The following is a 14,478-nucleotide window of genomic DNA, read 5'->3' as shown; positions in this document are numbered from 1 at the left end:
AAGACAGGAAACCTTAGAAACTGTTTGAAGAAAAAAAAAAGAGGGAAATGGAGTACTTGTTGCTGCCTTCTGAGAAACTTCCTTAACCAAAATGGCAAAGCTTTGGTGTTTGCTTATTTGGCATTCACTTGACTTTCTTTTCTGTACCCTCTACCTGCCCATTTGAAACCATTCAGAGCTTGACCCTGCATTTTTCATCAAAACAAAACTGATGGTCATGTCATGTTTTACTTGCGTGGACACTATAAAGATGGTTTCTAGACTGAAAAGAAATGCATTGCTTAGACTGATTTCATTGCTAATTTATCAGTCCTTTCGTGAATGGCAATACACACGTAACGCTTCCGTGTGTTAAAAGACACGGCTGAGAGGAGAGTGGTTTGAAGGGTTAGTGTCACGGCTGTTTGTTTGAATATGTCAGGCTGTTTCTGACCCCGTTCTGTTTTCACTTGTAAAAATCTGGCACGCCTCCGTTGAAGTTGCCCCCATTTCTTCAGGTCAACTGCTGTATAGCTTGCAGTTGATTTTGCTCTTGCTCTGGCATGCTATGATTTAGTATCATATGCTTTTATCATGCGTGATATTTATAATTGCTCTGAACGTAACTGAAGTGGAACTGCTGTGAAATAGTATCTGAGAATTTGATACAATAATTTTATGAATGTTATCGCTGGCGGTGTTGCTGCGTGACGCCTAAAATAGTAACACAATATTGTGATCATCTGCTGATGGATTCCCAGTCTGTGCTTTTGTTGGTGCTCTTTTGTGAATAAAAATAAGGATTTCCACAAGAACTGTGGAACGCCCCGGGTGATTCCAATCTCCCTCCAGCTTACCCAAAAGCTCTGCCTCCCGTGGTTTCCCACTTTATAAAAGGAAAGTAGATAAGCTGGCATTCTCCAAGTGTCTTTGTCCAGTTACAATAAAAATTTTGTCCGGTTACAATAAAACAAAAATCGTACCTTTTTACATTACTGCTAAATTAATTGTTCTGCCTCCCCAAAGACACGCTGTGTCAAATGGCAAGTCACTTGAGGGGTCAGCTGGCAACTGTTCGAAAACCAGGATTTTGCTTATGGTTAATAGTTTTTGTGTTTTCACAAATATACCTGACTTCTTCAATACTTTTTCCTGTACTACCAGGACCAGTTCACCTGCCCAGATGAGTATGAGGACCCAGCAGTTTTGTATGAAGCGATCCAATCTTTTGAGGAAAAGGTGGTGATTTGTCACGAAGGGGACCCAGCCTGGCGCAGCGCGGTGCTCTCCAACAGAGAGGAGCTGCTAACCCTGAGACACGTGGTAGACGAAGGAGCAGACGAATATAAAGTTATCATGCTGCACAAAAGCTACTTGAGCTTCAAGGTTATCAAGGTACATGTACCATCTTTCTAATCTTGCAGTAATTTAGGGCTGTGGAAACTAGTATTATTTCTGAGTAATCTAGCCAAAAGGAGAGTTTGATTGTAGTTATGGAGAGCTCTCTTCGGTTGACTTCCATTTTGCAGCCGTGTTATCTGAAATGACATTCCAGGCTTTACCAGGCAGCAGCTGCAAAAGTTTCTAAAACCTGTTGGTGCAAAGACATGAGGTGTTTGCACACACAGCTGCTGCCATTCTACCTTAATCGCGTAGTTCTGCATCTTAAGTAGCAAACATTTTCACATCATCTGCATGTTTTTAACCTCCCTGTAGGTCAACAAGGAGTGCGTCAGAGGGCTCTGGGCTGGGCAGCAGCAGGAACTGATTTTCTTACGCAATCGTAACCCCGAGAGAGGAAGTATCCAGAACAATAAACAGGTCTTGCGGAACTTAATTAATTCTTCATGTGATCAGCCACTGGGATATCCAATGTACGTTTCCCCTTTAACCACCTCGTACCTTGGGACACACAGCCAACTGAGGAACATTTGGGGGGGTCCTCTCAGTTTGGACAACATTAAAAAGTGGTTCAGATCCAAATGGTTAAGGTAGGTGTTAAATTTTGGCTATGCAGATAGACACCCTGCAGTCTCGGTGCCACTGTATTTTCTGTTAAAAGAGAGTAATTCCATACTGCTATATATTAGTAAAAAATTAATTGTGAATAACTTGGAATATAACAAAAGAGCCCTACAGATATAGCAGAAAGCAAATTCATTAACTCATTCATGGCTTCTAAACAAAGCTTTCTACATTATCTACCTAAGATTCATTATCAAATCACTTAGCACTACAGACATTTCCCTTATTCCAGGGAATTTTCCTGTTTATGCCTTGTAAGTAAGGGTATCTTTTCTGTAACTCAGTGACGTGTCAGAACATGAGTGAATGTGTTGGCGGGTTATGCTCCAAAGCTTTGGCAGTATAGATGATCATCCCCAAGTCGTCGTTCTTGACCAAAACACATCTAACGCTGTACTTCCTATCCACCAAAACTGCCCGACTTCCCCTAGGTATGCATGATCAGTATCTCGCACATCCCATCTCTCGTTCCTACGTCCGCTTTTCATACAGCAATAACTCACTCTCGTTCCCTCGTTCCCTGCCCTGTCGCTGCTGTGGCTGAGGGGAGGCCAGGGGACCATGGAGCGACTATGGGAGCCAGCTTGCATGCTAAGACTTGGGCTAAAATGCCAAGATTAAATCTAGTGGCTTAATGTGCTCGTTTCCCACCCGGCAGCTCCTTCCCACTGAGCTCCCTCCAGCCCATTCCTCTTCTTTGCTACTTGGCCACCTCATGCAAAAGTTGATCTTCAGAGACCAGTAACATTACATAAAGAGTCCTAAGGTCTTCCAGGGCTCCTAAGCCACTTAACACAGACAAGGAAAGAGTTGGTTTGTGCTGTATACAATTTTGTTCCAAGTAAGCTTACCACATCATCATCTTTGTCATCTCATAAAACGTCAAAAGACCTGCAGCAGTACGAGACAGTACAATTACATATTTTGAGGGTACCTAGCATTGGTGGCACAAATTTCTGTGCATAATCAATGACTGACCACGTGTGTGTTCCTATAAACAGAATGCGGAAGGACTGCCATGCAGCTCACCACGAGAGAGGCAACGTTGAAGAGGTGGATAGTGGAGGGGGGTCTTCGTCTAGCAACAATTCAACAGGCAATTCAAGCCAGAGCAGTAGCTCACAGCCCACCAGGGATGGAACCCCTCAGTTGCAGGCTGCATCTCAAGAGGTCCACCAGCGTGCAGGTACTTGGCTTTCTCTACACTCTTCTCCTCAGGGGCTGCGTAGGCTTTTGGGGCATGCTTATATCCAGTGCAAAACTAGTTTTAGAAAGAGCGAGCTTTGTCTTTCCTAATGACCAAGGACAAGTAGGAAGGAGATGGCTTCCTGATACTGTTCCAGGTATTTACTGGGAGGGTATAAGACAAATGTGATTCACCAAACGTTCCACCATTAAACTCCTTTATGTGTAACTTTTGGAGGAGGAGGTGCCACTAAAAATGCCAGAATGAGAAATGGAGATGGGAGGGAGTCTACACGCGTGACACAGGGAGCCCGTACCACGGTGCACCTGTGCTTACTGTTGGCTGGGAACAGCAGAAGTAAAAGTATGCAAAAAACTTAATTATCCTGGAAGGACCATGACAATTTATTTGAGGAATTGGTTTGGCTGTTCATTAGCACATGTGGAGAACAAACAAATAGGAAACAATTTCTTACGTCTATACGGCAGTTACCAAGAGAAAATTAAAGGTTGCCAATCATTCTGTCAGCTAACAGCTGAGCCCTTCTCATTTTAAATTATGGATTCAGAAGCACTTCAGACACATTCACAAGGCAGAACTTCTGGCCTTCACATTGGAAATATACATTAAGTTTCGCGGTGGGTCGCTGCGAGACCTGTCGCTGTGGGATCAGGACTTGTAATGTAAAGCCAATTAACTCAAACTTTCAACAAGTTGTGGTATTACTGTATAACTTAAGGCAGAGAACTAGAGGGGTATGGCACATGTTTGTTTCCCATTAGATCATTTTGACCTGTCATTAAAGATAATGGACAGGACTGGAGAAAATCTTGCCCTGAATATAAATCATGTTGCAAGAATAAAATAACTGCTGCTTTTAATGGAGTCTAGCGTTAGAGGAATCCCCATGTGCATACTCATAACTTGACAGTACGGTAATCAGAATGGCAAACTTAATTGTAAAATAATGATCCTGAGCATGGCATACCATAATGAAAGTTAATTGTGAGTTGTTGAAAAGAACGTACCGGGTGCCCAGAAAACCACAATCAAGAGAGAAGGTCACGCTTAGTTAAGAAAAGCAACCTGGCTTTGAGGTAAAATGAAGGAATGTACAACAAATGCAAGGAAGTGGAAAATAGCAAATGCAAATCAGTATTCAGTCCCGAGAGACCGCTGGTGAGAGAAAGAGAATGAAACAAGGAGAAGTTTCTGGCTAGTGTCATTAGGGACAAAGAGATGAAAGTGGGTTTGTGGCTGTTTATTTTTAGAGAGTGTTAGAAGCAAAAGAAATCCTAACAGTGGTCTCGATCCATCGCTATATGGAAAGGCAGAGCTGCCAATATGTAGAAATGAGAGAAGAAATGTCTGGTTTGTATTGGGAAAAATGCAGATGATCTGTTTCTGTGATCTGATCATGAAGCAGTTCCTTCCATCCTAACAGCTACAGAGAACATGAAAGAGTGGCTATCAAAGCTATACGCTTAATTGAGCAAATCCAAATGATTCTCATTCAAGAAGGTTTTTAAGAGAGCTGGTTAAAAAGCAAGCTCCGTTTGATCATCAGTAAGTATCAGGACACTAAGGTGATACCAGAGGACTGGGAAGGAACTAACGGTATGCCTGTTGTTAAAAAAACAGAGCGAATGGGGTGACCTGGGTTGGGTAACGCGTGTCTGTCAATCTGAGTTTGGTTCAGGACACTGTTGGCCTACCACACACAGGCCTACTGCCCTCATTTAAGAAAGACATTTTTAATTTGGAAGAAGTTCAAAGAAGAGCCAAAAAATGATCAAAGATCTGGGAAATACATCCTGTAGTGAAAGATTAAGAGCTTTCAAACAATTTATATTTTAAGAGGTGCTTTGATCATAGTCTGTAAGTACTTACCTGGGCAAGAAAAGGTGACCAAAGACCGTCGATTTGAGCAGACTTGGGTATAACAAAGCTAAAAAAATTCAGGTTTGAAATCAAGAGCACATTTTTAACAGTGAGTAAATAAACAGTGAAACAAGTGACTAAGGGTTCAGATGGATCCTCCATGACTGGAGATACCAGATGCATTTCTTAAAAATCACAGTAGTAATTAATAATACCATACAGGAATTAATTCCAGAAAGTTCTATGGCCCATGCTATATAGCACAGCGGATGAGATGATCACAGCAATCCCTTCTAGACTCACAATCTACGTATCAAGTGCATTTAATGTTTTCATATTTCATAATTCATTGTGCAGCCTGGTGCCACCCCGTCTGCAAAATGCAGTGAAAGCCCTATGTAAAAGTGCGACCAAAATCAGGAGCCTCGGAAATGTGTGGGGTTCTCCCCCAAAGTGTCCTTATTTCATGACGCAGTTTATAGAACAGCCTTTGTTTCCTAAGTGTTTTCAGGGACAGAGCTATTTATGTGTAGACGCGGGTGGTCTCCTGTCCAACGCTCAAACCACTGCATTTGGGACGAATATAGAATACTTTTGGACAGGGGTCAGCTTGGCAATTTAAATCACAAACAGATGTTTGGCCACGTTAGCCCCTGCACAAACTAACACACCACAGCCCCTCTGTTCTTTATTCCAGTCCCTTCTTTTTATTTCAAAAGGGTGACATATTAAAATAACCATCAGATGTAGAAACCAAAGCACTTAAACAAAACCCCGGAGTTTGAAGAACCTGAATCCCCGCAGAGGCCAGACGGGTGCTCGGTGGCCAGCGCAGCAGCCGGCCTGGCCCCTGTCCCAGCGCGGGCCGTCCCGATGGATCTCCTCCGAAGGGCTGGGGACGCGGCCACCGCGGCACACAGGAGCCATGGGCGTCTCTCCCATTGCTCTCAAAGCAGAGATCTCGGGGCTCTTATTACAGAGAATGCTGCTTTGCATGCCATCTCAGGAAATATATTTTTATTTATTGTTTGGACTATAAAAGTAGAACTAAAGATACGTTGTAAAAGTGGGGTGCCAAAGTGGCCAGTGCTTGCCAAGCCAACAAGGTTTTAGTGCAGCTAAAAGAGCTCCAGTTTGGCTGTGGCCCAGCTCTGCCATCTGACTCTGTGCCAGGTTACCCGAATTCTCTTTGCTTCGGCATCTGAAAAATGGGGCTAATGACACCGGCCTCTGGAAAGCAGGTCTGTGGGTGTAAACCAGCGCGTTTCAGCTGTATAATGTAAGTAGCTTGGATAGGAAATTCTGCGTTACTGGAACCCTCCTGAATTCAGCAAACAGTCATGCTACTAGAAGATAGTCTGAGATTTATATTCCTTTATGCCTGCAAAATTTCAGTATCTGGAGGAGTTTCAGTGCTTCCCTCCCCTCCATAGCTTGGGTATTGGGTAAAATCAAAGCAAAAAAATAAAAAATTACCAACAACCTGGAAATGCCTGCCAGAAGAAACTTGTTTCTGTGTTGATGGCTCTCAACAGATTTTCTGGCATCAACTCTACCCCACAGCTATAGCTAGGAAATCAAAACGCCAGCTTGTGTTAATGTTTGGAGTTTCCTGGAAAGCAAAAAAGCCAAGCAGGCACCGGTGTGACTGGGTATTTGCTGGGTCGGCCTGGGTCAGAGCCTGTCTGCAGAACCAGTGACCTCTTTTGGGGCCTGTGGCACACACCAGCCCACTGCATGCCATCTGCAGGGTGCCGGGGGCAAGCAGGTATCTGGTGGGTTCACTGACCAGTAAGTTCATTTGTTTTTCAGTCTATGCCTATTTAAATATGCAAGCGTAATACATACAGAAATGATTTGTTTGAATGATGTCAGGCGTTGATATAAATGTTAAAAATGGGAGTGTGTATGTACAGGAAGACAGAAGTTGTGCAGGCATGTCAGAATAGCTGATGCTATCCACCCTCTGTCTCCAACAGCAGCTGCATCTAGATGCTTCACAGAACGGGGCGAGAGCCTCTTGTGGGTCTCATTCGGACCTCCAACAGCCCACCGGCCCTGCCTAGAGGTGGTCACATCGACTGTAAACATCACTCTTGGAACTCAGATGTAGTTTAACATTAGTCTTCAAAACTGTCTTGTGGCTTTAATGCTGTAGCCTTCCACTTGGCTGAACTCTCATTTTTTTTCTATATGCAGGAATAATTCTTTTTAATGCACCATTGTTCTAACTCACAGTTTTTTGGTTTTATTTTTGCATTTAATTATACCAAGCCATTTAAGGTGGATATTCAACATCCCCTACTTTAGTGTGGTTGTGAAAGGGGAGTGGAATTACAGCAATGCCATAATCATTCACTGGGCAGGTTAAAATGTACGTGGCAGAATAGGCGTGAGCCTGTGATGAGAGTACGTTCCTTGAGGTGTCTTCTCATTTTCCTCTCTTTTGACTCGGTGCAGAACCACTGGAGCTATTCTGACCAAAAGCCAGAACCCCTGTAGTGGAAAATACAGCAGGGTTCATAGGTTTTAGCAATTTATTTCTGTTATTCTTGGGATTCTTAATGCTGATAAAACCAGTAATAATATGCCAGTAGTAATATGTACACAAGGGACACTGTCAATAGCGTGGAGTTCATCAGGATGCCACTTACTTAAATCTATTAATCTTTCTTTTAAAGGCAGGAGAAAACCCAGGAGTCAGTCTGTCCAGGCACACACTGCTTTAAACCAAAGGCCCCCTGCTTCAAGTCACTCTGGACCAATTGCGGAAAGCCGCCAGCCTTTCATCCAAACATCTACATCTGCCCACGAAATTGCCCAAAGGCTTTCTAGCAGTCAGCTGTCATTCCACAACTCGGCAACATCCGTGTTCTCCCAGTCCCCCGCTGTTCCTGTTGCTGGCCAGCTGACTGTGCAGGACCGTGCTGCGGCAATGCTCAGGTCCAGTCTGGCCTCTTCCACCAGCTCAACTCTCAGCCTGCTCTTCGGCAAGAGAAGTTTTTCAAGTGCTTTGGTGATTTCTGGGCTCTCGGCTGCGGACGGAGGTAACACCAGTGACACCCAGTCATCCAGCAGTATGAATATCGCCATGGGTCCATCTGCTAGAGCCGCAAGTCAAGCAACTCGGGTAAGGCTGAAGGCAAAATCGCAGGACTAAGCGTCAGCTGCTGTACTGCTCTCCTGTCAGGTTCTTGATCTGGTCTCACCACTGTTGGGTTTCTTCTTCCTTGCTGGTCCAAAAATAGTATTTTTCAAAAGAAAGTCAGGATTTTGGTATTTGTTCTGGATTTTGGTGCACTGCAACGAAAATGAGACTGTTTAATACTACTGTGTACATGAGACACATGTATTTGTAAGTAAGTGACAGGTTGGCTCTTAAGCACGCACCTGAAATTATAAACTGGGGCAAAGTCCCCTCTTTCTTTCACTCACACCAGGGCCTTAGGTCTCCATTTTCTGCAGCCCAGGTGACAAATACCATCATAAGCAGACTAAAGAGCTCCTTCCTTGCTTACTAACGCAGGACTTAATTATTTGTAGAAAGAGGAACGGTTCCCACTGAAGAGTGCACTTGTTCTGTCCCTCTCTCTGACCAGAAATTCAGTCCAGGACCTGACAATGTTGTTGCTGAAAGGGTTAGTCAAAGGAAGCCTGTAGGAAATATTTCCCAAAGGAAACCCGCATGCCCTGTGATTCAGCATTTTCTAACAAACAGCAAAACAGTACACACAAAGAACTTCCAGCCCTCTTCCCAGTAGGTTCCCAGTTCTCTTCCCATCTTCCCTAGATCTAACAATGCACAGAATAGTGTTATTGTGTTATTGTCCACTGAAGTATATTTATTTAACTTTGGTTGGCATCAGTTGCTGTCCTGAATTCTGAACCTTTCACCTCAGCACTACAGAGCAGTAATGCGAGAAGACAGACTAGAGATAAAGGGCGACTGCAACTAGAGGTTGAGTGACAATTAATTAATTAATTAAGACCAAACTTTTGCATTTGGCCTGTTAAAATGGAAACCAAATTGGCAACAAGGGAAGATTGTGGACATGGAAAGTCCAAGACACTTTTCTGCTACTATCATACTGAATTGTGTATAACTTCCCTCATTTTCAAAGAATTCTCCAAACCTCAAGTGAAAAAGGCTCCTTAACGTGTGTGTATTTGGCTGTCAACCCAAAAATACCATGTATGGTATAGTTCCCTGGAGGTTTGCCATGAACTTCAACAGAAGTTGACTGAACATTACTCATCTGGGTCCAGTCCTGCTTTATTACTCTAATGAGCATTAATAACATTTCTATGTACAGCTGAACATATCAGATGACAAGGCACAATTCCAGCTCTCAAGAGTTTATAGCCTCATTTGCAAGAACTCAGCCAGTCTGCAATACTGAGTACTAATGGTAGGATTCACCTCGTCTAACTTTAAGCCATCTAAAATTTGGGCATGAAGTCTCAGCAGATTGTTGGTGTGGGCTCTGTAGTCAGTGGAGAGGACAATCCACTCCATCCTTACAGTTGTCAGAAAGAAATCTTCCCCGGGACACTCGTATCGCTCTGCCAACCGTTGACAGCCTAGATGATACTCTGAGACTACATGGCTAAATTCCAACGAGGTGAGTCCTGGCCAAAGGAACTGCTCAGAGTCCAGGTGCCTGTTTGATTGAAAGCGGTAAGGAGGAAGCGTTTCATTTAAATGTTAGCACAGTTCTGGAAAGTCTTTATACTAATGGACTCCTTACTACGGGGTGACATTGCGCGTAACATTTTCAGATTGATAACTGCATTCCAGTTTTGATGAAAAGGTTTCTTTGTAAGTTGGATTTAAAATTTGGTGTATAAAACAAGCCCCAGAGCAACCCGATTTAACTTTTAAGAAGTCAGCCCTGCTTGGAGCAGCAGTTTGGACTGGATGACCTCCAGAAGTCCTTCTCAATCCAAGTTATTGTACAGCTCTCTCTATGTGTACATCTGTGGTACTAAACCTCTAGCTCCTGGTCTCCTTTTCTCTCCACATTTATGTGTTACACAAAGTGTGACAAGTACCTCTTCAGAAGTCCCTTGTGAATAATGCATGTTAAGAATCCCATGCAGTTTCACAGAACGATATTCCTACATCAATTTTTAACTTTTTTTCACCTGTCACTTCAAAAAATAGCTGAAGTGTTACTTTGAAACTTCCTAAACTAGTTGACTTTTTCTTTCTTTCTTTCCAGCAACTCACCGAGACCTGCGAAGCAACCGATGCTACGGAACCTCGACCGCGGCGAGAGGCAGGCCCAGCCCACGCCATATTCATGAGTCGGAACGTGGAGTGCAGAAGGGCCAGCCAAGAAGACATGGCCCTGGAAGACACCGCTTCTCAGCAAAGCCTGTCTGAGGAGCAGTAAGGAGTAGTCCTAACGCAAGGGCCACGTGCTTCTTAGAATGACATAAAGACAGAGTTAGGTCAGGGAGCTGCACGTAGGTTTAGGTTCTTTCACATGTAACAAGCAACCTCCAAATGTTTATTTTTCTAACTTCTACACAAGAATACTGTGGGGCAGATAGTCCTCAGCTAAAGGCCTTGGCATAGGTAGGGGTGGAAGATGTCCTGAAAAAACACAGAGTGCCACTTCATCTCAGGTTCTTGTAAATCCCAGAACAATGAATACAACCTGTTTAACGTTCCTTCCCCTGGAACGGTTGCAATCACGAATGACTACAGTGGGAGGTATTAATACATCTCAGTGAAAAGCACACAAGGCATCTCTTTCCTGCCATAACTAAACAGCTGATTGCATGCAAACTGATTGGCATTTGATATATAACATGTAGCAAAAGGCAACTTTGAACAGAAGCAATGAATACATAAAAGGACAGTATAACATGTACTGTAACATTAGAGCTAAATCTGATTATTTTTTTTTCCAACAGCAAATCTCTTTCTTTTTTCTTTAACAAGTTACGCAGGTGGTAATTCTGAATAGCAACATAGCATCACAGACTGATATATTGCATGCAGCCATACTGAAATACTGCGTGAACGAGCCATGCTACACAGATTAACAAAAGTCAAGTGTGAGAAAAGAAAGTATCCAGTGCATGCAAAGCCTTCAGAGCATATGGTGCACCTTATTTGCAAAGAAAGCAGCTTTGCATAAACAGCTGCTCTTAGGTATTACCTCATGCTCCTGTTTGATTTACAGACAGCAGTGTTTCTCAAATTCCAGGCAACAGCCCCCTTGGGAGTTGCAAAAGGGCCCAGGGGAATCCTCCTCAAGGCCAGGGAAGCACAAAGCAGGCTGCAATTACTGTCTGGAAGTGTTTGTATTAGGAAGGGAAGGGCTGAATGCCTTTAATGGTCCATAAACACTTGTAGCCAGTAATTACAGAGCATTCTGATTTCCCTCCCCCAGAGAAACTGAGCTGCTGCCAATTTAATAGTTGCATAAAGACAGATGATGCAAAAGAGGGAGGCCATGCTTTCACAAAGTTTGAGAAACACTGATTTACAGGAATGCATGACTACTTTGAAAGCCAAAAGGCTACAACAAATCCTTCCTCTACTATAGCGTCAAAACACACATGCGCGTTCTCCTCATTTATTTTATTTTTTTTTTAATTAAAAAAATTGCAGCTATTGGTGTCTTGCTGTTCCTCTTTACTGTAGCTACCATGGATTGTTTCTAATTCTCAACACAATGATGTGCAGCCAGGCTGACTTGTCCCAATTAACAAGAACGATTTAACAAGAGATGCTGTAGCTAAGTCTCATTACTGTTAGGCCATACACAGTTGCATTCTGAGCTTCCTACTGTGCCACACTTAAGACTTAAGCAGTAGAACTAAATAACACCTAGTGCAAATAAAATGATCCAAGTATGTTTTGTGTGGCAGCAGTTTTTGGGTTTTCTTTTTTATTGCCAATTGTTTTCGCTTGCTTTGTGTCTTATGAAATTGAGAAATCTATTGTTTTTCTTTCACTTCAGGTCTTGATAAATTCACTATTTATAAAGCTTAGCACAAGGAAGGCAAAATTCTGCTCATGTTTGCAAGGGCAAAAGCAGAGTATTCATGTACGGCCCCAAGACACATGGTCAGCAGGGCAGCGTGGACCCTACTAAGTCTCCTCCAGCATCCAGGTGTGATATAGAAGAGGAAACTGAATTCAGCTGCTCCCTTCTGATCCTTTCTGGCAGATTCTACCTCTCCTCCCACCACCCTGCTCATGAAGTGCTTCCTCACAAACGAAGGAGAGAGGTTATAGAGGTAGGTGGAGGGCTCTTACTAATGGCCACCAGCCCCATTTCTGCCTTGGGGGCTTTTGCGTGGCAGTCCACTAAGATAAACCGTCACTGCTTTGTCTTCCCAAACCCTGCCTCGCGTGGAGGGAGGGCAAACAGGGCGCTGTGGAAAGCACTAAAAACCTTTCCCATATTCAGTTAGCCTCACTCAGGCCTCCAACTTTCACATCGTTAACTTAAGCTTCAATTAATTTCCATCAAAAATAAGTAACTCCAGTAGTCTGAACGAGCCTAAATTATTCTATGTATCCAACTCAAGCATACTAAACCAGATTGGGAGACAGCTACACAAATCCTTCCAGCAGCAAGCCACTGTGCTTAGCGCGGACCGAGGCCCAGCACCACCACCATCTTCTGGAAGAGACTCTGCCACCTCCACAGCCTTCGGTCGTGCACCCAAAGATAACGCAGCTGCCTCACAGTCCCTGACTTAGTTCCAGTCCAGCCTCCTGCTGCACAGGGTGGCTGTCAGAAAAGCTGTGTCCTAGCTCCTTTGTTTGAGGCACAGGGCAGAGCAGCAGTCAAGGTAAGATTCAAAAATGAGTTCCTTTTCATAGTCGTGTCTTATTTTGCCTTAAAGCCGTTACTGTAGCATAGTGGGTTGAAAAAACCCAAGAGTGACCATTAACAACAGTAACAAAGACAAGAAATAAATCGAAGCTGAGGGCACAAATGCTCCCACATTACATTTCTCCACAGTTTTGGAGATAATCTGCTGTTACTAATAAGACTACTGCTATAGGCAGTGTTTTTAAATATGGGCCAATCCTACAGGACAATCGTACATGATAGTTAGACATAAAACCTGAACGAGGCATGAGGTTGTATTGATTAAACACATCTTAGACCCTCCCCCCCATGTTTGCATGAGGTAGAGATCGACCCAATTACTCTGTACATGATGGAGGATGCATTTAAGGTTCTGATGCACACAAAGCTAACAAATAGGTACCTAACCTTTACACAAGGCCTAATTTCAGCAGTAAGCTGCTCAGAACAGCTTTGCGTAGCACCGAAAGGCACCCAAGCCCATAGGAATGCTATTCTCAGCACCGGTGCCTAAAGATACACAAAGGCTTTAAGCCCTACTTTTATTCCTGAAAGACCTAAGCAGCTCGATCCTTAGCCTCACAAATCTTCAGAGTTGCAAGATGGAGGTGTCTGTAACACCTCAGGAACCCCACTTACTGGGCAGTTTTGGGCCCTGAATGAAAAGCAAAGGCAACTTTCACTGCTTTTAAGCCAGCGGTGGCACTGATGATAGGTTTCACATGTGTAATGCCATCACTCAGGCTGAACGGTTTGCCTCCATTACATGTCTGACCTCTTACCCCAGCTGTGATGCAGGAAGGATGGCCACCCCCAACACTTAAGTACCTTTTATATCCAGTCCCACTTGGTGTCAGTTCTGAAGATTCAGGTGCTATGCTTGAAATTTTCCAGAGCTGCAGAGGCCACTTACTCAGCAGGGGCTGAAGGCAGAAGCTTGCCTGATGCCCATTCAGCCAGCCCAGAACCTTCTTGTTTCTGCAACCTGAAAGCAGTGACCCTCCTGTCTCACGAGCAAGCTGAACGCATCCCGTGAGGAAATCAAGCACTCAATCCACAAGAGCATTTGGTGCACGCGGTTCTTTCATAGAAATGTCAGAAGGGATGGAGAGATGGAGGCCCTATCTACCCCTCCCCAGCTTAACCCCAGATAAATCACCACTGCTGAAAAGAAATAGCGGGAGTGACTTTATCCACGCTGGCTCGGTGGGGCCCTCGCAACCAGAGAGGAACGCACACAGTACAGCAGGCTACGGGAAGGAGGACGAGTATACGGTAAAACAAGCACAAACACACTGCTTCAGCCCTTGCAAAAATGTGGGATACTTATCCCTCCTCCCATTTTGTCTTCCTAAACTTTCCTTTCACTAACAGGCTCTAGTTTACATCATACAGTAAAAGCCAGGTGGTACACTCCTAAGGGTGAAACATGGCCCGAAGATCTGGTAAAAAGACTTTTAGTAGCATTTTACCAAAGCCAACCGAAGGCTGCCGAAGTGCTCACCTCCACCAGGTATGTTGGCAAGCCCTCGGCCTCCAGCCTGGCTGCTTCCCACCACAGCAAGT

At 43.9% G+C, this 14,478-nt stretch overlaps 1 protein-coding gene across 1 annotated transcript in view; it reads left to right on the top strand.

Moving 5' to 3' along the window:
• The window catches only part of PCNXL2 (pecanex-like 2 (Drosophila)), a gene marked incomplete at its 5' end in the record, with an annotated part of 17,869 nt that extends 7,081 nt beyond the window's left edge, over nucleotides 1-10,788 (top strand). The window contains 5 exons of the mRNA XM_009708811.1: nucleotides 1,144-1,374; nucleotides 1,696-1,970; nucleotides 3,006-3,190; nucleotides 7,753-8,201; nucleotides 10,294-10,788. Coding sequence (XP_009707113.1) covers nucleotides 1,144-1,374; nucleotides 1,696-1,970; nucleotides 3,006-3,190; nucleotides 7,753-8,201; nucleotides 10,294-10,467 — 1,314 coding nt within the window. The remainder of the gene's footprint in view (nucleotides 1-1,143; nucleotides 1,375-1,695; nucleotides 1,971-3,005; nucleotides 3,191-7,752; nucleotides 8,202-10,293) is intronic.
• Nucleotides 10,789-14,478: the final 3,690 nt, after the last annotated feature.

Source organism: Cariama cristata, unplaced genomic scaffold (genome assembly GCF_000690535.1).
Source record: "Cariama cristata isolate BGI_N322 unplaced genomic scaffold, ASM69053v1 scaffold2861, whole genome shotgun sequence".
In the NCBI taxonomy this organism is placed as follows: Eukaryota; Metazoa; Chordata; class Aves; order Cariamiformes; family Cariamidae; genus Cariama; species Cariama cristata.
The sequence above is the reverse complement of the archived record's forward strand: the minus strand, read 5'-3'. Positions and strand labels throughout refer to the sequence as shown.